Raw genomic sequence first — 27,487 nt, 5'->3', positions numbered from 1 at the left:
TCAGGCCACAACACTATGTGGTTTCCAACAACCTGCACGTTCCAGCCTCCAGGAGAAACCTGGAGAGCAAAGTTCGGGTGGAGCAAAACAACATGCCACCTGTGTGTCAAACACTATAAAGCAGTAATTTTCAACCGTTTTCATCTCATGGTACACTGACAAGGTGCTAAAATTGTCAAGGCACACCACCAGTTTTTTGACAGCACCACCATGCTGCTGGTGGGGGGCTCACACCCCCATAGGCCCGACCAATAAATCATCTTTCCCCAAACTCCTGCAGCACACCTGGAGACCATTTGTGGCACACCAATGTGCCACGGCACAGTGGTTGAAAATAGCTGCTATACAGAATCAATATTGCAAAGATTGCTTGGAAAGTTATGTAGCTATAACAGTGGCCTCTACAGTGAAGCTACCTGCAATTCCAATTTAGAAACAGAAGTAGAGGTAAGAAGTTACTGGAGAACCCTTTCCCAGCAGAAAACAATGTGTCATGCTCTGCTATAGAAAATGTATAACTTCAATGGTTCATGTTAGTTGTATCTTTTGTCATGTTGCTGGTTTCAAGGGACAGCTTGCCCATTTATTCACAGACCCATAAATATTTTAGAAGTTTTGAGTGAAAAGGAACATTTAAGGGAAGACTAGCCTCCAAGCAATTAGGCATTAAGGTCTTCTAAAGTGAAGGAATCTGTTTTTCTCTTTTACTTTGCTATTAACACAAGTTATTCTAAGGCAGACTGGACAGTTTAACCTTTTTAGGTTGGCTAGTAACTTTTGCATACCTGTTTACACAGCAGCCATGTACAGATGTAAGTATAGTATTCATTTGCTGCATTTATCTCGAATGAAAGGCAAAGGGTACCTCCTCAAGGGACCAACATATTTCATATGTTACAGCCAGAAAAATATTCTTAAAGAGATTAAACGAACACATTAAAATTCTGCTTGCAAGTACAACAGATATTCATCCCGTTTCCAGGGAGTCTCCAACTCATTCCATTTTCATTAGATACTCTGAGTGCCATGGTTCTCAAATGAACCTATGTGACCTCAAACATAAAACTACTGTTTCATATCTAAAGGAACAGGCCACCCAAAAGCAAGAGATACAGAAGATCAAAACATAAAAGATTTCTAAACTAAATAAGATTTAACTATATTTTAATGTATTCAGTCTTTTAGTTGTCATCTCAAAGTAATCAAATATGCAAAATTCTGAATAAATGACCTTTGAAATCAATCAGTTTTTCAAAATTAAATCTATTCTCACATTGACTCTAAATGAAAGAAAGTCTGCAAAGCTCAGGAGCTGGAAACAGAAATTACTAGCTGATTTAAAAGTTTGGCAAAGTGCTTTATGTCATATACTGCCACTATGCACCCTTTTAAGATGAGTTTCAAATATTAACTTTTAAGGAGATTAGAACTGAAATAGATCCATTTTTGCAGCTTCTCTAAGGATGCGAAACTTATTCTCCATGGAAACACTTACCTATACACCTTAACTGATTTTCAGGAAATCAGGATACTTGAATAGGATTTTGAAGTTGGCAACCTATTTTTGTTCTTTCAATATTGAATTTTATAGCTCCCTGATGTTTACCAAAAGTATGTTTTGCTAAATTCATATTATTTCACTGTAAGGGTACCCTGAATTTTTCAACAGCAAGATGCTTTGTTCCTCTGAATTAATCTGACAATGAAAAATCAGTCAAAGGTAAATGACTAGTCTCTCCTCTTTATATGTAGAATTAAGTAATACACAGTACATTCAATTCTAAGAATGACCTTACTTTCATATAGTGATAGCTGTACAGTGAGCATATGCTGAAAGAGCAGTTGACACTGATCACTGGTTCTGGAAAGGGTTCTGGATGAAAATTTCTGTCCTCTAAAACTGAAAATGGTACCAGTTGTGGTCACAGTTTGTTGGGTTACAGAATCACAGTCAATGTGTTTAGTAACCTGGTACTAAACACTCTGGTCAACGAACAGTAATGTACACTCCGGCCATTTTCTATTATTTGTATTCAATCCATTTCCCACACTTACCTGAAATAAGTTCATTCAGTGAAGTCATACTGTAGCAATAAACTATGTATATGGAAAGATGCTTTGATGGTCATATGTATCATTAACATTTTAATTTTGTTCAAAAAAACTTGATGGTTGCATTTAAGCTACATAAAGGTATCTTTTACACACTAAGAACACAAAGTTAATTTGGTATGTAAAAGAGCATTTCTACCATGTTAAAAAACAGCAGTTTTCAATAAAGCTTAAAACTGTACAAACAATTTGCACAAGTATAGAGTACTCCCTGTTATATTGCAAAAATGTGCCAGAGACAGCAGAATTTTTACTTAGCAGTATCTCAGTGGCTGTCTGAATCAAGTGATTTTCTCTTTTTAAAAAGAATCTATTACAAAGAGGTACTAAAGTTAATCTAAATTTAAATCAAGATATGCTACTTAAAATCAGCCCACTGAGGAACATAATTCCACACTTTACACAAAACTCTTTGGCTACTATGCCCAACAGAGTTCTTACCCACAGCATACCAACTGCACAGATCAATCAGGCTCTGTTTTAAAACTATTGGTGAGATCTTACTTCCCATTTTGCTTTCTTCCTTAACTATAGAATTTTAAGCAAGCCCCCACCTCCCCACAAATCACCTTCAAAAGAACGCAATCTGCATCAATGTAGATGAGCTATGAAAACAAGATACTTACATAGGGCTGGCATTCAGGGAGCAATGATCCACCATCATTTCGGGGAGGAAATCCAATTTAAAAGCAGCCATCACTTCTCTGCTTACCACAAACCACTAATGCTAGATCACTGTCCTGTCGAACCAATTGAACACCACCACTTAAGTTCTGCAGATCTTAACACACTGATCCACACAAAAAACACTCAAAACCACAAGAACATATGCTTGGTGAGACCAGCAAGAGACACCACAAAAACAGGCTGGACTGGGAAAGGAACATGGGGACCAGGATTAAAAAGGGGATGTGACCATGTGAAGAGAGACTCAGCTCAGTACACAATGAAAATGCTGATGCACTGGGCTTGTTTTGTGCAATTTTCCCTGGCGAAGCAGTACTGAGTGCACTGTCAGATAAACAGAGTGTCAGATCCATGAAGATAGTTGTGTGCGACAGAGCAGAAGGAACACAAACTAAATTCATAGCTCCCAACCAAGCTCTCTTCACAAAAATCTCAGCATGAGGTCTCAGAATATTCCTTCAGCTAGAATTTTTTTGAACCAAGACATTATACCAACTTTCTGTTCTGTGGCAAGCTAATTCTGCTTTTTGGAATGGAGCAAGTTGATTAAACTCTGGTTTGAAGTATATGCAGCAAGGTTTAACAAGTTTGCTTTTTGCTTGTGGACAAGACTTTTCGTCCCTTGACAGAACCAGGTTTTACTTGAGCCTTCAGCATTGCATGTGGAAATTCATATCCAAAGAACAGTTACCCAAACGGATAAGGTACCTAAATTCCCTTTTGAAAGAAACTAGCCTAACAAACCCACATCTCAATATGTTACAAAATGGGAACAAATCTTCAACAACGCCATTGACTAGATACACAGCTTATTCTAAAATTACTGGATTTCTGGGGTACACATCTGAGTTCTTGGAAGGTGGGGTGCCACAAGGTTCAATTTCATCCCCCATGTTATTCAACAACTACATGAAGTCAAGTTGTTTGGGGATTTGGAGTGGGATGCCCAGTATACTGATGACGCTCCGCACTATCTCTCCTTTCCACCAGATACCAGGGTGACTGTTGAGAGGCAGCTGGGATCTGGACGAAGATTAATAAACTGAAATTAAATCTGGACAAGGCAGAAGTTCTCCTGGTTCAGAAACCAATGATGTAGGTACTGGACTGTCATGCTACTCTGGGGGGGGGGTCACACCCCATCTGAAAGAGCAAGCCTCCAGCCTTATCCTGCAGGTCTCCCGGACTCACAGCTGCTCCTAGATGCTTGTGTCAGCTGTGGCGGGGAGGCCATTGCCCAAACTCAGCTGGTAAACCACCTGTGGCGTACCTGCACCAGTAAGGCCACAGTGGTCCATGCCATCAAGATTCAGCTACTGGAATGCATTTTACATGGGGATGCACCCTAAGAACAATTTGGAAGCTGCAATTAATGCAGAATGCAGTGACTGCTGGAGATTGGTGGTTTGATTCTGCTGGGATGCTGCTTCAGCAGCTGCACTATTGGCTCGTTTCTAGGCCCAATTCCAGATTACAGTTTTGACCTTGCATGGATTGGGGCTACAGTATTTGAGAACATAAGAACATAACAGCAGCCCACTGGATCAGGCCATAGGCCCATCTAGTCCAGCTTCCTGTATCTCACAGCGGCCCCACCTATTGCCCCAGGGAGCACACCAGATAACAAGAGACCTCATCCTGGTGCCCTCCCTTGCATCTGGCATTCTGACATAGCCCATTTCTAAAATCAGGAGGTTGCACATACACATCATGGCTTGTAATCCATAATGGAATTTTCCTCCAGAAACTTGTCCAATTCCCTTTTAAAGGCATCCAGGCCAGATGCCGTCACCACATCCTGCGGCAAGGAATTCCACAGACTGACCACAGGCCGAGTAAAGAAATATTGTCTTTTGTCTGTCATAACCCTCCCAACACTCAATTTTAGTGGATGTCCCCTGGTTCTGGTGTTATGTGAGAGTGTAAAGAGCATCTCTCTATTCACTTTATCCTTCCCATGCATAATTTTGTACGTCTCAATCATGTCCCCCCTCAGGCATCACTTTTCTAGGCTGAGGAGGCCCAAACGCCGTAGCCTTTCCTCATAAGGAAGGTGCCCCAGCCCAGTAATCATCTCAGTCACTCTCTTTTGCACCTTTTCCATTTCCACTATGTTCTTTTTGAGATGTGGCGACCAGAACTAGACACAATACTCCATGTGTGGCCTTATCAATTTGTACAGTGGCATTATAATATTAGCCATTTTGTTCTCAATACCTTTTCTAATGATCCCAAGCATAGAATTGGCCTGCTTTACCGCCACCGCACATTGGGTCGACACGTTCATTGACCTGTCCACCACCACCAGATCTCTCTCTAGATCTGTTGCTCAGCTCAGCACCCCTCAGCCTATATGTGAAGTTTTGATTTTTTGCCCCAATGTGCATGACTTTACACTTACTTACATTGCAAGGCATCTGCCATTTTGCTGCCCATTCTGCCAGTTTGGAGAGATCCTCCTGGAGCTCCTTACAATCATGTCTGGTCCTCACCACTCAGAAAAGTTTGGTGTTGTCTGCAAACTTTGCCACCTCACTGCTCAACCCTGTATCTAGGTCATTTATGAAGAGGTTGTGATTTAGCCTTGCTGCCTGACACCTTTGGGTTTATTGGTGCTTTTATTATGTTATTTTAAGTGCTTCTGCTGGCTGTGGTTAATGTTTTCCATTTGTAATGCTTCTGTTTTTAATATTTACTGACGTTTATAGTTTGATTTTAAATATATTTTCAATATTGTTGTAAAGCACTTTGAGCGCTTTCAGGAGAAAAGTGGGATAAAAATCAAATAATGTTCTTACATTCTGATATTATGGTTAAACTCTTCCCCCTTTTGCAAAGCGGATTTTTTCCACCTTTGTTTAGCTCTACTCTGGACTCCAGTTTTACTACCCCAACATAAGTAGAATAGTTCTAAAAACACTGCTAGATAAGTCTACGGAAGTTAACCTCTCTGCATTTACTACTGAGATCCTCAATGTCTTTTTCCATTATCCAGACGGAACTGTCCCTTTCTGTGTATTCTCAATACGAAGAAAGCCAGCACATACTTTTAGGATGTCTAAATAAGGTGCAGAATATTTCACTGGAAATGCTGGCTGGCAGGTGGTTTACATCCATCCCCAACTTAACTGTTCCTCTGAAAGATATAGTGGCTTTAATTTAGCAGAATCTAAACTGTATACAAGGACAAAAAAGTAGACACAATTTTAAACCCCTTCATTAGAGCATTTTTTCCACCAAGTTCAAACTTTAACACTTCAAATGTTTTCTCTTTAAGGCTATGAACTCTAGACCAGGGATCTCTAATCTGCGGCCCAGGGGCACAAGATTTTATCCAGTCCTCAGCAACTTAAAATAATTTTTTCCTAACCACACATTCGGACAGTTAACATGTGCAGTTTTGTTTCCCACACTCTTTTCCATATGGCCACAGTGGTGTTAGCCTGCCGAACTCACTTTCAGTCACCTGGGCCATATGCTGTATGATCCTCAAACCATAATTATTTAATGTTAACCTCACCCCTGCCAATAAAACAAATTGGGTTTCTGTATGTTGACTTTTCAACAATGCTGTAAAACGATCACAGTGAAGAAATTATTTGGTGGGCCGCTGTGAGATACAGGAAGCTGGACTAGATGGGCCTATGGCCTGATCCAGTGGGGCTGTCCTTATGTTCTTATGTATCATTTTTGCACATGTAAAGAAACCATAACAATCTGGGTTTCCTCAACAGATTGAACAGAGACAGTGTAACATAACGTAGCTTGCCCCTGCCCTATATAAAACTGATTTTTTTCAACCCACAAACGTGTAAAATATACAATGTGGTCCTACTACAGAAAAGTTTGGAAGCCCCTGTTCTAGACTATCCTTGGAATCAATTCTCATAATATTATGCCATTGTACAAATCGATGGTAAGCCCACACCTGGAATATTGTGTCCAGTTCTGGTCACTACATCTCAAAAAGGGCACAGTGAAAATGGAAAAGGTGCAAAAGAAATGATTACTGGGCTGGGGCACCTTCCTTTTGAGGAAAGGCTATGGCTTTGGGGCCTCTTAAGCTTAGAAAAAAGATGGATGAGGGGGGGACATGATTTGAGACATACAAAATTATGCATGGGAAGGATAAAGTGGATAGAGAGATGCTCTTTATACTCTCACACAACACCAGAACCAGGGGACATCCATTAAAATTGAGTGTTGGAAGAGTTAGGTTAGACAAAAGAAAATATTTCTTTACTCAGCGTGCGGTTGGTCTGTGGAACTCCTTGCCACAGGATGTGGTGACGGCATCTGGCCTGGATGCCTTTAAAAGGGCATTGGATAAGTTTCTGGAGGAAAAATCCATTATGGGTTACAAGCCATGATGCGTATGGGCAACCTCCTGATTTTGAAATGGGCTATGTCAGATGCAAGGGAGGGCACCAGGATGCAGGTCTCTTATTATCTGGTGTGCTCCCTGGGGCATTTGGTGGGCTGCTGTGAGATACAGGAAGTTGGACTAAATGGGCCTATGGCCTGATCCAGTGGGGCTGTTCTTGCGTTCTCATGCCTGTCAATGCACCGATCCCTACTGAATTCAAATTTACTTGCTTCCTTGTTAGCCTCTTATATTGTTTTGACTCCCTGATCTTTTTCCTTCATGGTTCTTTCTTCCATGCTAACACATAAGTACAAGACAGTTTCCCCAGCTATTCAAGCTCTACTTAGAAAGAGGATTCCTCAGACTGCCAAATAGATAAACATTAACTTTGGTTTAAAGCCAAGGCACCCAAGTAATAGCTACAGAACAGCAGCCAAATACCCATCTATTCCAGTAGCATCCAATCAGATACTTCTCGGATGCCCACAGAAGAGCATGAAAGCAATGGCACTTGCCTGATATTTGTCCCTCCACCCTGGATATTAGGAAGAATACAACCTCTAAACCTGGAGGTTTCATTTAGCTATCATTGCTAATACCTATTCAATGTATTTATAAAATGACCTTTTAAAGTTATCTAAATCTATGAACATCACTATTTTTCATGGCAGCAAATTCTCAAGTATTCTGCAGTATGATGGAATGTATTTACTGCCCTAACAATAGATTCTAGGTAAGAACTGTGCTCACATTATCTTTTCCTTTCAGAAGTTGCCATGCTTAGAGGTATTAAAATGTAAAGAAGCAAGCACAGAGAACTAGAAGTGAGTTTTCAAGAAGGTAAATGCCTTTATAACCTCTTCTCAACTGGTTGATGGACTGTACAAGAATATTTAAGATTTCAGTGGGACAGGAGATGTAGTTTTCCAGAATCTAAGTGGCAGTATTTTGAATTAATTTGAAAGGGGTAACCAAAATTCAACCTCAAGACAAAGGATTAAGTGCCACACTAGAGAGTAAGGCTACCGTATTTGAGAGGTGATTGTTTGAAAAGTTTGTTGGCATTATCTACATGCCTTACTCCCCATCACAGAGTACATTCTTTTTTTGAGGAGTGTAAGTTACCCGCTGGAGTTGAATACACAAGATTCCAAACTCAGGATTCCTGTTTCTTCTGTTAAGATGTGAAATGTGGAATTGCATTAGTAGTGAGATCCATAAGATAAGCAAGTCCTACTTTGCATGTTATAGGGCACTTCAAGCTTTAACATACAAACAAGACCTCAGAGAACCCTTTAGGAATAGTTCGTTGACTTTCCCTCTAATAAAGCAGCTGAAGACACTTTCCCGATACTTGCTCTCTGTAGTAGACTGCTTTAACTTAAAACATTAACTTAACTTAAGTTAAAACTTAACTTTAACTTAAAACACTCTCAAGCTACTCCAGACAGTCTTTAACCTACTGCAGCTACGCGGCTTGTTAATTGATAAAAGGCTTAAAATGGATGCATGGGCCTGGCCCCTTGGCAGCCTAGAAAGATGTCTGTCAACATGAGATAGTTGGTTTGTTATGTGCAGCAACCAGAGCAGATGGCAAACTCACTATTCAACCATGGTGGTAGAGTTTCAAATGGCAAGCTGTTTGTGTTAACAGTTCCCCCAAAAGGTTTGGATAGATAATAACTGTACTGATGTGATCCTCCTTCCTGACTTCTGTCTCTGAACAGAAAAAAGTTCTGTTGCACCAAGCCAAAGCCCCATCTAATCCAGCATCTCTTTTCGTCACAGTCCCCACCAGGAAATTCTGAAAGCTCACAAGTAAGAGAGAAAGGCATACTTCTCTCCTTCTACTTCTTCCATGCAACTGATATTCAGAGTCAATGAACCTGGATATAGCACATAGCCAGCATGACCAGTAGCCATGGTGTCTCTTGTCCTTCATGACTTTGTCCAATCCCCTTCTACAGCTGTCCAAATTAGTGGCCATCACCACATCTTGTGGCAATGAATTCCAGAGACTAATTATGTGCAATGTGAAACAAATCTCCCACCAGTTTCACTGAATGACTGCTGATTCTAGTATTGTGAAAGAGGAAGAAAACCCTTTCTATTCACTCAAACCATGCATAATTTTATAAGTTTTAATCATGTCCCCACCTTAATTTCCATTTTTCAAGCTAAAAAGGTCCAATGCTGTAACCTTACCTGATAGAAAAGTGCTCAAACCTTCTGATCATTTGGGTTGTCCTGTTTTGTTCCTTTTTCAACTCTATCATATCCACTCTTCTTGAGGAATGCTGACCAGAACTGTACACAGTATTCCAAATAGGTCTACACCATTATACATATATTGCCCTTATAAAACTCTACTAGCAATCTTGATCCCTCTCCTAATGACCCTAACATGGAATCTGCCTTCTTCACAGCTGTTGCACACTGGGTCAATGTTTCATTGAGCTGTCCACTACAATCTCAAGATCTCTTTCCTGGTTCATCACCAACATATCAGATCCCATCAATGTATATGAGAAGTTGATAACTTTTTTGACCCAATGAGTACCTTTACACTTACTAACACTGAACTGCAACTGCCATTTGGTTGTTCATTCACCCAATTTATAGAGTTCCTTTTGGAGCTCTTCACACTCTGTTTGGTTTTTACCATCATCATTGGCATCCTTCAGTCTCGGAAGACTATGGTATTGCGCTCTGAAAAGTGGTTCTGGAACAGCATCTAGTGTGGTTGAAAAGGCCAATTCGGGAGTGACAATCCCTTCCACACTGGGAGCAAATGTAGTCTGTCCCTGGTGTGTCTCCCTGCCTACAGGCCTTCCTTCTTTGCCTCTTTGCCTCAGTCTGTTGGCAAAGTGTCTCTTCAAACTGGGAAAGGCCATGCTGCACAGCCTGCCTCCAAGCGGGCCGCTCAGAGGCCAAGGTTTCCCACTTGTTGAGATCCATTCCTAAGGCCTCCAGATCCCTCTTGCACATATCCTTGTATCACAGCTGTGGTCTACCTGTAGGGCAGTTTCCCTGTACGAGTTCTCCATAGAGGAGATCCTTTGGGATCCAGCCATCACCCATTCTCACGACATGACCAAGCCAACGCAGGCATCTCTGTTTCAGCAGTGCATACATGCGAGGAATTCCAGCTCGTTCTAGGACTGTGTTATTTGGAACTTTGTCCTGCCAGGTGATACCAAGGATTCGTCGGAGGCAGCGCATGTGGAAAGCGTTCAGTTTCTTCTCCTGTTGTGAGCAAAGAGTCCATGACTCGCTGCAGTACAGAAGTGTACTCAAGACGCAGGCTCTGTAGACCTGGATCTTGGTATGTTCCGTCAGCTTCTTGGACCAGTCTCTCTTTGTGAGTCTGGAAAACGTGGTAGCTGCTTTACCGATGCGTTTGTTTAGCTCGGTATCGAGAGAAAGAGTGTCGGATATTGTTGAGCCAAGGTACACAAAGTCATGGACAACCTCTAGTTCATGTGCAGAGATTGTAATGCAGGGAGGAGAGTCCACATCCTGAACCATGACCTGTGTTTTCTTCAGGCTGATTGTCAGTCCAAAGTCTTGGCAGGCCTTGCTAAAACGATTCATGAGCTGCTGAAGATCTTTGGCAGGATCTTTGGAGGATGAACAATGGCTCTTTTCCTGGGATCTTCTTGATAGTGGTGGCTAGGTCATTGTAGAATTTGTCTTTATCTTCTGCTGGAGATAGCAGAGTCGGTGCATATGCACTGATGAGAGTGACAAGCCCTGCTGATGACTGGAGCTGCAGGGACAAAATTCTTTCACTTCCCCCAGTAAGTAGGATGATAGATTCCAGCAGGGTATTTCTGACTGCAAAGCCAACGCCATGTTCCCTGGTCTCGTCTGGTGGTTTTCCCTGCCAGAAAAATGAGAAATTTCTCTCCTTGACAGATCCTGAATCCGGCAGCCTCATCTCTTGAAGGGCGACAATGTCCATCTGCAGTCTGCTCAGATCCACGTCGATGACAGCTGTTTAGCGTGCATCGTCTATTTCTTGCAGGTCGTCAGAGAAGCCAGGTGTCATTGTCCTAATGTTCCAGGTGCCCAGCTTTAGGGCAGGAGTTTTCTGTTTTCTGTTGCCTGGTGCAGAGTTGTCGATCCGCTTGTCGGTTTTCACCCTAAACCCCACACACCCTGCGAGGTTAACGGACTGTGGCGAGGCAGCACCTTACTGGCTGGGGACTGCCTAGCTTAAGGTGGGCAGTAGCTGCTCAATGAGATGCAATGATCTCTCCCACCATCGGAAGGAGCCCCTGGCGTCACGATCTACGCCAATCAAGTGAAGACTTATAACCGATAAACTGCTGCTTCCCGTGTTGTGCCAACACCGTATGGCGAACTTGGAGTGGAGGCGGTTTTTACCACCTTGAATAGTATGTCATCTGTAGACTTGGCCACCTTGCTGCCTACCTCAGCTCTAGAATGTTTATGAACAAATTAAAAAGCGTGGATTCCAATACAGATTCTTGAGGGACCCTACTTATTACTTCCCTCCATATGAAAAGTATCCATTTATTCCTACTTTGCTCTTTGTTCTTTAATCAGTAAACTATAAAAGGACCTGTTCATTTTTCCCATAACTAAATTTATTTAAGAACTTTTGTGAACAACTCTGTCAAAAGCTTTTTGAAAATCTAAGTATAAAGTGTCAACTGGACTGCCTCTGCCCACATGACTGTTCACATTTCTCAAAGAATTCTAGAAGATTAGCAAGGCAGGATTTTGCTGAAACCATGCCAATTCCCTCAGTAAGACTCTTTCTTCAATGTGCTTAATAATGTTATCTTTAATTATGTTTTCCACCAGTTTACCAGAAACAGACATCAAATTAATCAACTTCTAATATCCCAAATCCTCTGAATCCTTTTAAGATATCAGTGTTACATTGGCTATCTTCTAGTCCTTTGGCCAGAGGTGGATTAAAAGACAAGCTACATATTGCAGTTATAACAAGAACGGTCAACTGGTAATTCATGGGACACATTCCATGTCTGTAGCAATTTTATCTGGTCTCAGTAATACTCCAAAATTTAAATGGTAGTAAACAGACAACAAAAAGGCAGATAAGAGTCAAAGTAAAATGCAAAGTGATACACACTGGAGGGAAAAAAATTATATTGGCATTGTTATTTACTTTTTTCATTTTCAAATCCTTTCCTGACAATTGGTTTGCCTCTTTTGCTGTCAATTCACATTGAGATGATACTATTAGGATTAACTTCATGTATAGATTGGCTATCAATGTCCAGGGAAGAGATTTTGAGTCTGCAGTGGTAGCTCACTGGTAGCATCAACCTGCCAGCAGCAAGAGAGGAAAACCTAACATTATAGAAGACAATCTAACATAGATAAGTTTATGGATATTTGGAAGCCCTCCTTAGAAACATATGTATCAATTCTTTACTAATATCTATTTTAAATATGTGGTACATTTACTGAATGAATATGAATATGAGAATACACATAAGCTTTCCCCTCTTTTTAATTTCCTTTTTTATGTTTTTGATATTTGTTTAGTAACTGCATTATTGTTTTATGATTTACTAATAAAGGAAGTTTTTTTGAACAAGAAAGGATTTGAAGTTAAAAAGGCAAACACTGATGCCAAAAATAAATCTGCAGTGCAGTCCCATTATGAACACTATGTACAAAGTTCTAGCTGCCCCATTCACACCCTATGGAAAAAAAGAGCATGGTTCAAACTTGGAATAGAGAAACAAGCAACTAAAATTATCCAAAGGCTTGGAGAAACTTCCTAAGTGGAAAGGAATTTGGAGCATTTTAATTTCAGGAAAAAAGATAAACAAAGGAGGAAACAAGACCGAAACCTACAAAATTATGCATGGTGTTTGTGGTGTCCAGGGGGGGCAGTTGGGACATCAACCTTTGGCCCCAGGGTGTCCCTGCCTAAGCTTTTGGGCTTATCCTGCCCTATTCCACTAGGGTAGTAGTTTTCGCACATTTTGCAAAATGTTTTCGCACATTTTGCATTTTGGGACCCACTTTTTAGAATGAGAATCCGTCAGGTCCCACCAGGAGTGATGTCATGACTGGAAGTGACATCAAACAAGAAAATTTTTTAACAATCCCAGGCTACAATCCTACTCACATTTACCCAGGAGTAAGTCCCATTTACTATCATTATTAAAAGAAAATACACAGTAGCTTGTTAAAAGTACAGGTCTGTAACATTTCCCCAAATGCAGTCACATACCATGGTAGCATCAAGTCTAATATATTAAAAACAAAACACAGGTTGAAAAGAACCTGGGTCAGGGGACCCACCTGAAATTGGCTCACGACCCACCTAGTGGGTCCTGACCCACAGTTTGAAAAACACTGAACTAGGGAAATGCCGAAGGAAATGAGCCTCCTTAGTCACACCCTGGTCTTCCACCAACTGGGCTAGTCAGTCTGCTTCCCAGGAAGGGTTTCCCTTCTTCCTGCTGGCTAGAGGGTAGGTTGCCCCCTCAGCTATCCAGTGTTTCTTTTTGCTTGGGGATCAGCAAGCCACACATCCCTATCTGGCCTCACTGGACACATAAACTTCCCCGCCAGTCTCCTAAGGCGAGGATCCGTCCCATCTTGAGCTGTGTCTGCCTGGTTGCCTGAGGGTTCCCTTCTCAGTGCATGTTGGGCACTGCTATAAGTACCTGCTTTCTTAAAGAGCCCAGGCAGTCACCGGAGTGTTGAGGGACAGCCCAGGGAGGCTGTTTGATCCTGGGGAGCCCAAGACCGGACAATATAAAGCCAAGATTTTTCTTCCCATAATATTAGAATACAGGGTCAGAAAATAAAGTAAAACCGATTACCAGTACATGCAGGACCAGACTTAGTAAGCAGTGTGGCAGTGCAGCCGCACAGCTGTAACAGAAGCCACATGCAACCTGGCTGCCTTTCTCAGTGCAACCTGCAGATGGTGCCAGATGATCACAAACCAGTCCTGCACAGCCACAGCAGGGATCCATGTAGGCCAGGAAAAAAATTAGAGGGAACATTGCTTAGGGCAGCCACAAGAAAGTATTTCTTCATGCAACACATAGAATTCACTGTCATAAGATGTTTGATGGCCAGAGCTTAAGCTTGAGGATTTATTATTTATTTAGTGTATGGCATATAATACATGGACTTGTATATCAATTAGACTAGATCAAATGTCAATGTCCAGTTCGTCCAGCCATTCAAGGACAGAGTTGCGTTCACTGAAAAAGTCAGACCATGGGCCAGTATATGCCCTCCGTTTGCAGCCAGACACAATGTGGTATATGGTTTGGTGGGAGAACCCGCAATCACACTGCGGGGTAGATACTAGCCCCCATTTAAACACTGAGTCCTGACTCAGTGTAGGGTACGAAACCTGTTTAAAGTTTTCCAGTGTTGGTGAGCTAAGTCAAAACCTGGCATCTTAAGTGTAGGATCGTCTATATATTGAGGATTAGACAAATTCATAGAAAACAGACCTATCCATTGCAGTTAGCCCTAACAGCTAAATGCTGCTTCCGTATTCAGAAGAGGCATGCTTCTAACTACCAAAGGATAGTGGTGTTGTTGGCTTCATGCACTGTTTGTGAGATTCCTGGAGGTATTTGGCAGGATGATCCTGGAAACAAAATGTTGGACTAGAGGGTGACTCAGCAGGACAATCGCCACAAAAGAAAGTAGGGTCGGACATGGAAAATTCAGGCTGTGAAATTTACTGGGTGGCTTTAAACAAGTCTCGTTCTCTGCATAAGTACCTCACAAAAGCTGATGCAATGCAAAAACACTGCATGAGTTACTTGGAAGAAAATTTGACTAAAGCTGCAATCCTATACAGACTTTCCTGGGAGTAAGCCTCTTTGAATACAATGGGACTTGGAACAGGTCATCTTGGTTTGGCTAGGCTCATGTTATTTATTTTAAGTGAGAGAAAAAAATTATTTGATAAATATAAGAATATAAAATAAATACAAGTGTCTCCTCCATATCTGCAGAGGCTGTACCCATGGTTTCACTTATCCAGTTAACAAATCCCCCCATTGCGCTCATGACTCACCTCTCTTCATTTGCCAAGGCTTTGCAAAACTCAGCTTTTTTGCTTTGCCAACAGAATGCTGTGAAAATGAAAGCAAACACTGAGAACGCTAGACTTAGAGCTGGCTGACTTACGCTACAGGAGGTGACAGAGAACTAACTAACTAGCCAACCAACCAACTAACTAAACAAAAAACTGAAAACCACACCCTATCTCTCAGCCAAGAAGAAGTAGAACTACTGCAAAACAGTGCCTCCACGGTTTATGGTGTTAAAAGTTGCTGAGAGGTCTAGTAAGACCAACAGAGACGCATTCCCTAGCACAGGTAATCCATCAAGCCAACCAAGGCCATCTCTGTCCTGAACCCTGGCCTGAAAATCTACTTGCAACTGCTGGGAAAGCCATCAGGGGATCTGGGAGTGAGGAATTATCAAGATGAAGATAAAAGCCAACTTTACTTCTTCTTGGATTCTGGTGAGGCAACGGAAATGCTCAATGGGTGCCTGAAATTACTAACAGGTTGGATTAAGTACTGAAACTAAATCCAGATGATCCACACTGCTGGAGCATGGTTCAAATGACCAAGGAAATTGAGTTGAACCTGAATGGAGATGAGTTCTCCTTTAAGAATCAATTTTGCTCCTTATGGCTGCTATTAGAATTGGTTTTGGTGAAGTGGAGCAATGTGTTGTACTGTGGATTCATTTTAAAAGTTGTTTACTTTTTCTCTGTGATAATATTTTGGTGGAAACTGGAAAACCCAGCTATGAGAGATTAGAGCTTGGGGATTTAGAGGTGATAAGAAACACTACTCTTATAAGCTAGTTATGAAACAGAACTCCTTTAAGGAGAAGTGTTTAGTAAGGTATTTGTTTAGCTTATAGAAGTGATGAGAGATAGATTGGTTGAGAGTGAGAGCCATCAATTAGAAGTTGACATTTAGTCAACAAAAGCTAAGGATAGCTCAGCAGTTTGAAAGGAGAGGACAGACTTTTGAGTAAATGAAAAGAAAAATATTGTCTAAGCATACTGTCTGGTATAGGTGGCTACAGTGGATTAGAAATGCATATTTAATATATATATTTATTTTAAAGTGCCGTTTTTCTAGTCAGCAAAGTCAATCCCCAGGCAAAGTAGTATGAAATGTAGTCCTGCATACTTCAAAGTATAGGAAGGTGAGAAAAACAGTTCAAGTTGTGGAAGTGGGCCGCAGTTTCCAGCGGACAGGTTTCTCTCTGGCTGGACCACAGATTATCACGTTGCTTCTGTGGCTTGAAGTGCATTCCACCAGCTTAGGCTGGTGTAAGCTTTAGTCCTTTCTAGACAAAAATAGCCTTATCAGTATTATCTATGATCTAGTAACATCCAGGTTAGATTATGATAATGCACTGTAGGTGGTTCAGAACATAACAGTATGTTTCTTAAATCAAGCTTTGCTGTACCCAACATATGCTTCTAGTCTTACAACCTTCACTGGCTTTATATAAACACTTACATTGAGTCAGACACCTGGTTTATCTAGTCCAATACCATCTGATCTAGCAGCAGTTCTATAGGTTTTCAGCAAAGAAAGATTTCTCATTGCTGGCTCTGCCCGTTCCTTTAACTGGATATTATAAATAATAAAGTAGAGAATACCTAGACTTGCTAGTCACTGCATAAAAATTAGAAACACCACTGTCCCTGCTGTCAAAAAGGAGCACCAATCAGGATGAATTACTGTTTGAACAAGGTCTCTGAGTGCAGAAAGACCAGATGGCAGTTGGAACAGATAAGAGATGCAAGGGGGTTAAACCTGGGACCTCAGCATGTACTGAGTTATGGCCCTGAGAGCCCTACCATTGAACTGAGAGCCCTACCAAACGAAGACAGAAGAAATCCCCCAATCCATCATACGTAAGGCAGAATTCAGCCAAAGTCAAACACTTCAAATCCCATAAATTTCAATAGGAAAGAAGCACCTTCTACAGCATGTTCAAAAGACATCCAGTAAACTGAACACCGTAAACTTACTGAAGCCAAACAGATCTGTGCCTTGAAAGAATGTGTCCTGGGAACCCCATGTATATTGCCTTGAGTTCCAGCATGGAAGATAAGTGGGATAAAAACGCATTAATTTAAATACATCTTCACTATTTGAATAAATGAGATCCCAAAGTATTCAGCTTTGACTGGATCGCACCCATATAGCTTGAAAATTAGATCTGAGGTTATAGTTCTTTAGCATAGAAATAACTATGCATCTTTTTTTTTTAGTTTTTCTCCCTTTCCAGAGGTATTCAAAGAAGCGTACAACATAATTATACATACCTTACAGCCGCAGTTCCCAAACTATGAGCCTGTGGTCCACCAGTGTGTCATGACCCAATTTCTGGTGGTTTGTGAAACTGACAGGGTAGATTAGGCTATGTGCAACAAAGGTTAAATTAACCTGCTACTTGTGGGGAACACTGCTGCCCAATCACCATTATAGCCACTGAGGCTTGAGCAACTGATAAAGTGAGACTTTTTTTAGGTGGGTACAGTTGCTAAAACATTGGGAATCACTGCCTTACACTAACTCCTATTTCATATAATACCTCTTAAATATCAAATGCCACTCTATAAACAATGGCACTAAATTTCAATTTCAACTGCAAAAATTCTGCAATGCAACTAGTCAGTAAGAACTTCTGGGGGACTTACTTGAAACATTTGCAGAATTTTGAACATCTTTCACAGATGGGTGCCCAGAAGGGTGCCAATAAACAGATTTTCTGATCTTTATTCATGCCATTTAGTGCAGCAGTAGAATGCTTGACCCATAAAATGTCAGAAAGTTGTGTCTAAAGTATGTTTTCCATTTATTTCCGTATACAGTTCAAAATACTGGTTTTGACTTACAAAAGCTCTAAACAGCTTTTGACCAGGATATCTGAAGCACTATATAGTCTCATGTGAATCTATTCAAACCATGACAGAATCTTCTGATGTTCTACATCAGGGATGTCCAAAATTTTTGGCAGGAGGGGCACATCTCTCTGACACTGTGTCAGGGGCCGGGGGAAAAAATTAGTTTACATTTAAAATTTGAATAAATTTTCATAAATGAATATATTAAGAGATAGAACTTATGAATAAATGAAGGTCTCGCAATAGCTCAAGACCTATAAAAGGCCTTGCACAAGCAAAGACCTTTCCTTCACTGCCGCTTCACAGACGTGAAACAGCAAGCAGTGGAGGGAGCCCTCGGCCCCCAGCTCGCGCAAGAGGTTGAACAGTCACCATCAGGCTGACAGCAGTTGTATCGGGCCAGTGTGGGCTCCAGCAAGTCTCCGGAGGGCTAGAGGCTCATAGGAGACTGGGGGCTCCCCATGGGCCAGATTCAGGGTCCCCAAAGACTGCAAATGGCCCCTGGGCCAGGGTTTGGGCACCCCTATTCTACATGGTGCCCTAATCTTCATCAGTTAAAGTAGGTATATGTTCTTTTCTGTGATTGTGCTCCACCTATGGAGTACCTTCTCTAGAGAGCTGCATCTAGAGCATAATCATTCAGCACCAAGAGAAATGTCCAAGCATTTGACAGATAATACCGACTTGTACTAATTCTGTCTGTTTTATCCGTGGTTTATTTGAAAGGAGGTTACTTTTTTCCCCAGAAAGGAGTTTGGATATTGTTTGTGAGACACTTTGAAAGCTAAGTAACAGAAAAACAGCACAGATATTTTAAATAAGGTAAGTATAAAAACCTAATGTTGGCACCTAGAAATCTGAAGCTATAAAAATTGAGGTGCTATGACCTTTAGCTGTGAACCAGGATTTTTCCAGCTTGAATCTTGTCTGCCATAAATGCTCACTAGGTAGCTATAGGCCACTTCTCAGCCTTACTTCCCCAGCTGTAATATGGAAATATTACTTAAAACAATCCTGTAACGTAAGAACACCATCAAAAATAGGACATTTGAAGGACTTTGCACACAAAAAACTCTATGTTAAATTTAAGTACAGTACTATTATTTGTTCCATGCTATCTTGAGTGAAGTTATGCAGTAAGGTGGGCAAATAAATTTGATTGACTGGACTATCACTTTAAGGCCCTGATCAAATACAGAGAGAAAAATGTTCTAGCTCTTTCTTTTCAATAGAGAAGTCATAATTTTAGAAAAGGTTATACCTAATACTGCAGGTGATGTACACTATTTAGTCCTCTACATCACCCTACCCCAGAGGCTCCAGTTAAATCAGAACTCTTTTTTTTAAGTTCAAAAAATTGCAAAATGCATGGTCGCCAGCTTCTCAATTCAAGGTATTATACCACTCATAGAAGAAAAGCAACTTTCTCAGAATGCTGCCTATGTAATCATATACAGGGGTTCACAATACGGTTATACTGTGACAACCATTCCCTTCTAAAGCACCCACCACATAGATTTCCTTTTGACTGCAATGAATTCTTAAATTATAAAGGACTTGGAAAAAAGTATTACATGAATGATCTTTACCACCGCGTCTCCATGCATACATAAAGGACTTGAGCAGGATCTTTTCTCCCACTTTGCACTGGACTTTGGAGAAGGCTTCCCCTTCTTCAAAACCCAGCACAAACTAAGTAAATCATCCCTTCCCCAAGTTATCTGTGTGCATCAGAGAACACAGGAAAGGTCAAGGGTCAGTGATGACTACAAATAATGGCTAGCTAGGAATCCAAACCACAATGTGTGGGCCTTCACACATTACAGAAAAATGTAAAAATTACAGAATATATAAGGACTTACAATTAATCTTTTCCCAACTGATGTCAATTTTAAAAGAATTCTCAGTGAGAAATATTTATCACTTTTTTGAAGTTTAGGTTTCTGGCCTTGAAAGTTAATTCATTTACAAAGCTACTTTTATTTTAAAACATTTTCCCCACTTTTTCATGCCATAAATGATCAATATGATAAATTCACAATAAAGATCAAACATTACACAATAGCAAGTTATACAGTACTCCAAACCTGTCAGCACTGCCATAGACTACAACTTAATTCTAATCACATTATCATATTTCACTTAGATAGTCAGCCACAACAACAAAAACAATGTAAACAGACAGATGGGTACCAAGTCCAGGAACTGGAAACTCTGGTTGAAATGCATGTGAGAACAAGACCAGCCAATCTACAAGCTAGCTAGTATGCTGTCTCTGTAATAACACAGAGAATATGAAGTACCGTATAACAGCTTTAGCTGAATAGATTCTGCTCTCACTCTGAGGGAGGAGCTGAGAATTCAACAGCTTTACCCATACAAGGTTGCTGAAAGTAATTAAACCATAGGCCCTAAAGCATACCCATCCAGTGTAAGTAACGAGGACTGTAGGGTATATTAAAACCTATGAAAATTGTTTCAAGCAAATTGACAAAACACATTTAGTTAAGAAAATGTCAAGTTCATATAATTAACAAAATCCAGATGTCACAAACAGGTGCAAGGAAGCCTTAACAGCAGGGGACAATATTGAACTGATTCACATTCCAAACTTCTTTAGACAAATGGGCACTGCCTAAAATTTCCAAACAATAGAACACAAAGATCTGCCTGTACACAGCCTCTGATAGTAACTATATGGAAAAAAAAGAAAAGAACATGAGAACAAACAAAAAATTCAGACAAGTAGCCTCAACAGTCTAAACTACCAACCAAGAGCACTGAGGCAGTTTAGTCAACTTAGATTAAGTGCCACAGTCATCTGACTTCCAAGAGAAAAGAAACAAGCACAGAACAAGGAGGATTTTAAATACAATTGCATTTCTTGTTAGCACATGTACAAGTTAGGTCATACATAATTAAAAAAAACTTTTGAGTAACAGCATAGCAAAAGTAAAATAAGAAGGTCCACAAGTGTAAAATAAGAAATGTACAGTACTTATGTCCCATCTGCCGGGCCTGAACAAAGAGCTGCCACAGCAGAGTGTCATTTCCCACTAAATAGAGCTGTAAAATGGGGCTGTCACTACACCAAGATATGCACTGGTTCAGTTCCAGCAGTTTGTCCAGAAGCTGAGAAGTACATAGTCAAAAGTAGTTGTAAGAGCCTGTTTTGACCCAAGAAAAAGCAAGTCTTGGGTAATATTACCTTGGTCACTAGAGGCCCAAACCTCCTCATAAACATTACCGCGGAGTTTATATTAAACAAGGACTGTCTAGCTACCCAGAAGAACAAGGGGAAATTAGAGCATGTCCATTTAGATTGTGAGCCTTTCTGGGACAGGGAGCAATTTAGACTTTGTGAACGTCTTTTGCTGAAAAGCAGGACAAATGCTGTTATTATAATGGTCTGGGAAAAAATGTGCTCAAATATCAGTAGGCTAAGTGCCTGAGAAAGTAATAAAGGCATCTTCGAACTAGTGCAATTTTTAACTTAATTCTGCACCTAGTGCAACTCCTCCAAGAAATATGAGGGACAAGCACCAGATTCCACATGCTTTAAGGTTTGCCAGGGACATTATGCACTTCAGAGTATCACATTCTACACAGGATAAAGATCCCATCGCGAACCACCAATCAGCCTTCATTCTAAGGTACACAGATTGGATTACCCCTATCTTTGCACAGACAAATATGCATGAGGGCAGACAAGAAACTAACAAGCCCAACTGCAGTAGATGATTCAGGGCAAAGATGTTCTCAAAGTGAGTAAAAGGAAGATGAATGATTATGTTCCAATACACAATTGTGGACAAAAAACCACATTAAAGAATAAAATCTAATTTGTTCAGAGGCAATAGACTACTAGCTTACTGAAACACCCAAGCCTGAAAAGCTTCCTATAAAGAACAGTGGTAAGAAGAGTTTCCACAAATTATTCTGGCTCCTTGTTCTATGAAGCAGTTTCAGAAGAATATTTTCCCCTTGATGGTACTCAGCTAAAAAAATTGATAACTAAACCACTTGCGTTCCTACCCATGGAAGGTGCTACCATCTAACGTTGGCAACTTCTGAAGAAAAAAGTGATCAGCTCTGGTCTTTCAAAGACAGTATCCATAAGTGTAGAGCAGGGGTGCCCAAACCCCGGCCCTGGGGCCACATGCGGCCCTCGAGACCTCTCAATGTGGCCCTCAGGGATACCCCAGTCTCCAATGAGCCTCTGGCCCTCCGGAGATTTGTTGGAGCCCACATTGGCCCAACGCAACTGCTCTCAGCATGAGGGCAACTGTTTGACCTGTCATGTGAGCTGTGGATCCACTGCTTGCTGTTTCACGTCTGTGATGCAGTAGCAGCAGCAAAGGAAAGGCCAGCCTTGCTTTGTGCAAGGCCTTTTATAGACCTTGAGCTATTGCAAGACCTTCATTCATTCATATAAGTTCATCTTTAATATATTCATTTATGTAAACTTATGTAAATTTATTCAAATTTTAAATGTTAATTTTTTTCCCCTGGCCCCTGACACAGTGTCAGAGAGATGATGTGGCCCTCCTGCCAAAAACTTTGGACACCCCTGGTGTAGAGCATCATCATATCAAATGTTTCCTAATAGGACAGTACACTGGATGGGAAATTTCCAGCAGTGAGCCAACTGTGCCACCTCTCCTTTCAATATGGTCCTTTATACTAGAAGTAAGACATAACTGAGAAAAATCAACTGTACTGATTTAATGTTTCCACTGTCCACCTAGGATTCTAGTCCAAATTAAAGAACAATATTGAACTAAAGTGCCTAACCCCAAATTCAGATCAAGCTTTGCTTTTCTAGAAAATGGAATAATGGTTAAGAAGAGCAGTCAAGCAGAGACTTCTCCAGAGAGAGGTTTGAAAACTCACTGACCTTTTCAATAAAAGTCACTGAAAATGCCTGTTATACTGCCTACACATCACATAAACGGTTTTGTTTGTGGCACTCAATTGAATAGTATTTGAAGTTATACTGTAGGCCAGCAGTTCCCAAGTTTAAGAACCTGTAAATGCTTGTGGGGGAGAGCAGGGTGAGGCAATGTGACCACAGTGCTGCCTGGGACAGAGGGTTTTTTTAAAATTTACCTGAGCATCACTAGCCTATGGCTCTCCAGAGGGAGCCTACGACTCCTTCTGCAATCCTCCCTGTGCCTCCTGTAAACAGCAAAAACAAAACACTTCTGGTTTCGTTAGGAACTGCAGAGGAGGTTGCAAGTTGCCCCTGGATCCTCAGGAGAGCCTTAGAGACCCCCAGTGAAGTTGAAAAAAGTCCTTCAGTCCCTGGAGGCAGCAAAATCATAGTGATCGTGTCACAACAGTTGCTGTTGCCCACCCCTTAAGGGGGCAGTGAGGGAGGTTCCCTGGTTGGGTTATCATGACACTCCAGTTTGGGAACCTCTGCTGTAGGCTTTTTGTAACAGGACTAATACTGTTAAGATTAAATCCTTAACACTTATTTCTAAGTTCTGAAAATTTCAACTAACTTGAAATTACTTTCTGAAATTTACAATGCACGAGCACAAAACACATATACAGTAATACCAGATAAGTAAAGACATATTGCTGTAACAGTACTGCCATTTCAAATAAGTTGAAATTCTATTCACATCTACCTGAAAGTAAGCCCAACTGAATGCAATGAAGCATAATTCTGAGTAAACAAGTCTAGGATTGCACTGTCAGTCATCTAGAACATTCTCAGCATATATTCAACATGCTCACCTTCTTATAAAGTAAAGAGCCTCATACAGAAACAACCAGATTGGACTATACTGGCCTGTACCATAACATACCACTTAATCATGTTTTCAGAGATCTAATGGAAATTAGTTTCAATTCTGCAAATCTAGCAGAAAATGGGGGAAACATAAGGTAGAAATTCCAAAATACTTCCTAGATGAAGAAGTTTGCTAGGTAATCTGTGAACCACAAGACTGAAACTCATTTATTGCACATAGCTTTACGATATATTTTGACAATCAAATCTACTTAGCCTTCATGTAATTAGGAAAGTGACAGCTGGGAAACAGACAAAGTAGTTATACTCCAAACTGACATTACTATACTATATGATTACTACTATGTGCAAATAGTTTTATATAAGTATTTAATAACTAACTGAAAGTACAATGACTTTGTCAGAGAATCAAATCTTTTCCCTGTGTGTAAATACCAGGATTCTCAGAACAAGCTTCTCAAGTAGAAGCTGATCAATTAATACAGTCCTATACATAATAGCTATTCAGTAGTGCATTTAGGCCTGGGATGCCAGCCTTACAGTAAAGTTGGCTGATGTGCTCTACATGACCAACTCTGCACCAGTGTGATGTGTTGTCTGGAGTCTGGGTGCAGTAGACCCAGGTTCAAACATCAGTTTACAAGTATTTGCTGAGCTACTACTGATATTCTTCCTGATTAGTATACTCCACAGGACTGTTAAGTAGATAAAATGATACAAATTATATTATGTTGTTCTGAGCTTGTGAGATATAATAGACCTCTCAGGGTCATTGCTTCCACTAACAAAAAAAGTTAGTTCTGGACATTTTTCATTGGCTGCATTTTTCAACATGTATCAGAATTTAGACCACCGAAACTTTCATAGTATATAAAACCAGAGTTGAAAGAGCAGACCTAATGATAAAAAATACCCCAAAACATAAGGCTCTTGAAATGAAACATTAAAAGGGAGCAACAATATCATAACAAAAAAATTCAGTACAAATATTTAATGCTAATACAACCCAAATTTATATTTGGTGAATAGCAGGATGTTTAGAAAATTTATAAAATTGCATTTGTAGTTGAATAATCTGAAACTAGTTGATTAAGTAACAAAAGTCCTTTAATTTGGAGGTGGGGAAAGGACCTCTATATTGCAGGCATCCCTAAGAGTCTTTCCCTTAACCACAGGAGCTCTGTTAGTAAAGGCCACTCTGAAACTACTTTGCAACAATCTCTCTATGTGTGCAACAATTCACCTGCAAGAGTGAATAGCAGCCACTTACTTCTATAAGAGAAAGTAAAAAGATTTGTGCTCAGGGACGCTGTTGAGGTAGGAACTAAACCTGCTCAGAACTGCACCAATTTCTTGACACAATCAGGTTTCAGTCTTCTCTAGCAGTTTTGACAATTGCATTCCATTGATTTCTCTGGTCTACTATGCTTCTCCACCAGTCCAATTTTCATCCCATCATCCTCCCTACCAAAGTAAAAGGCAACAATAGGGTTTAGCCTTTATTCTGTTTCCTCTAGCCTTACAACACCCTAACCCTTCTGTTCAAATTTCCCCAAGCTGAAAAGGCACCGCACCCCCATACTTTCTATTTCCTCTATCTTGGAAAAGAATGGTGCAATTCCAGAGAAAACAAGACTTCTATGTACAGTATCACCAGCCATCTCCAGTGTTCTTCTGCCTCAACAAGGGCAGAGTAGACAGTAGCACCCATGACAGGACAGAGTACAATGGTTAGGAGATAAGATGTGCTGGTTAAAGTGGGTAGCACTGTGTCCTTCTTAGCACCCAGACAGCTAATTCCCCACATTCTATTTTCCTAGAAGGTTGGTAACAGTATGTAATATAACATTATATATGAAATATATGACAAGTTGTAGCAGGATCTAGACAAAGTGCAACATACCCAAAGTCTCACAAACCAGAAGAACATGCCAGGCTACACAAGACACTACAAAAATACAGTCTACAAGCAACGTTACCAGGGAAAATTGTTTTAGTACAACTAGTGGAGCAGGATATGATAAAAGAAAACACAAGTATTTTGAATGTTTCCTCAGAGGTCAGTATTGTTACGTACATTTAGACATTTACAGAAAAAAACCAATTTCCCTATCAGACACAACAAAAGGAGCTGTACGTGTTTTCAGGCATTTTAGCATTGCACTTCATCCAAGAAACCTAAAGAATGTATGAACTCCCGTTGAAGTGCACGCTTTGGCAGGATCTTCCTTTTTGGTCACAAATTTTTCCTGTATTTTTAAAAAGTGATCTCTTGTGCGCCCTTTCTCTACTAATACTTTGTTTACTACCTTTTCCTTCAGCTATCTCCCCTCTGATTCCCTCCTTCCTTAGTTGCTGACACACCGTTCATCCCATAAACCGCTGCAATAGTTGGACTGAGCCAATTAGCCAGAATACAACTAAAGGTTTCCATTATAAACCAACAAGGCATGTCACAAGAATTGGAAGAGGGGGTTCATCATTTTAAATGCTATCATGTGGCCAACCTATCTAGGGGACTCCTACTTTCCCCTCCCTCCCCGGATCCATTACATACCACATTCCTCAACTACTTGAGCTCACTTTTACAAGGCAGGGGCCAAGTTTAAATTTAATGGGGGGGGGAGTGAAGAGAGCAGAAGAGATCATACTAGCATAGCCCAGCTCTGTTAAGGGAGGACACAAATGTTTCAGACCCACTAAAGGCCCAATCCCTTCCAACTTTCCAGTGCTGATGTAGCACCATTTAGCCCTGGGGTAAGGGAACAAGGGTTCAGTTACTTTGAGGAGGCCTCCATGACTGCCCTTCCACTGCAGGTTATGCCAGCAGGGCTGCATCACCACAAGAAAGCTGGATAGGATTGGGCCTAAGGGCCAAATCCTATCCAACTTTCCAGCCCTGGTGTAGCCATGCCAATGGGGTGTGCACAGCACCCTGTGGTAGGAGGGTAGTTATGGAGGCCTTCACAAGGTAAGGGAATGTTTGTCCCATTGCCTTGGGGTTGCATTGCAGCTGCATAGGTGCTGGAAAGTTGGGTAGGATTGGGCCCAAAGGCTACAATCCTATACACACACTTACTTGGGAGTAAGGCCCATTAAGTTCAATTATGAGCAGTCATGCCTAGGACTGGGCTGTTAAATGGCCTCTAGGAGATGTGCCCCGCCCCCTCGTCTTAGGAGTGCAACATAAGTTAAAGGTAGCCATCCCAAGCTGCTGTGGCCATTAGGTCATCCCTGGAAGAAGCAATTTGCCCCCCCAGGGGGGGCCCTGGTTAACCCCCTACTGTACTGAGAAGAGCAGCAGCACTGAATGAAGAAAGCAAGTAGCCTGGTGGTCACTACCTCCGTCCCGAGCCAATGGGCTCCTTACCCACTGCCCTTATCTTAGGGTGGCCCTGCCCCCATCACCCCATATTACCCCCCCACCCCGAGCCAATGGGCTCCTTACTCATTGGCCTTCCCTTATAGTGTCCTTATCACCCTCACCCCATATTACCCCCATCCCAAGCCAGTGGGCTCCTTGCCCATTGGCCTTACCTTATGGTGGCCCTGCCCCATCACCACACATTACCCCCCCCCACCCCAAGCCAGTGGGCTCCTTACCCAGTGGCCTTACCCCCACCCCCAC

At 41.1% G+C, this 27,487-nt stretch overlaps 1 protein-coding gene across 8 annotated transcripts in view; it reads right to left on the bottom strand.

The window, feature by feature from the left end:
- Positions 1 to 27,487, bottom strand: part of CELF1 (CUGBP Elav-like family member 1) — a 62,278-nt gene that overhangs the window by 34,425 nt on the left and 366 nt on the right. For 4 of the 8 annotated variants that reach the window (XM_066633034.1, XM_066633036.1, XM_066633037.1 and 1 more), the window contains exon 2: positions 2,739 to 2,852. The exons of 1 other annotated variant lie outside the window; for it this stretch is intronic. In XM_066633034.1, coding sequence (XP_066489131.1) covers positions 2,739 to 2,809 — 71 coding nt within the window. In that variant the 5' untranslated portion in view covers positions 2,810 to 2,852. Of the gene's footprint in view, positions 1 to 785; positions 891 to 2,738; positions 2,853 to 15,227; positions 15,286 to 25,129; positions 25,150 to 27,487 lie in introns of those variants that run through there. 3 more of the 8 variants (XM_066633035.1, XM_066633041.1, XM_066633039.1) reach the window with 3 other exon arrangements.

This window comes from Tiliqua scincoides, chromosome 1, assembly GCF_035046505.1.
Source record: "Tiliqua scincoides isolate rTilSci1 chromosome 1, rTilSci1.hap2, whole genome shotgun sequence".
NCBI classification, from domain to species: Eukaryota; Metazoa; Chordata; class Lepidosauria; order Squamata; family Scincidae; genus Tiliqua; species Tiliqua scincoides.
Note: the sequence above shows the minus strand (reverse complement) of the source record. Positions and strands in the feature narration are given on the sequence as shown.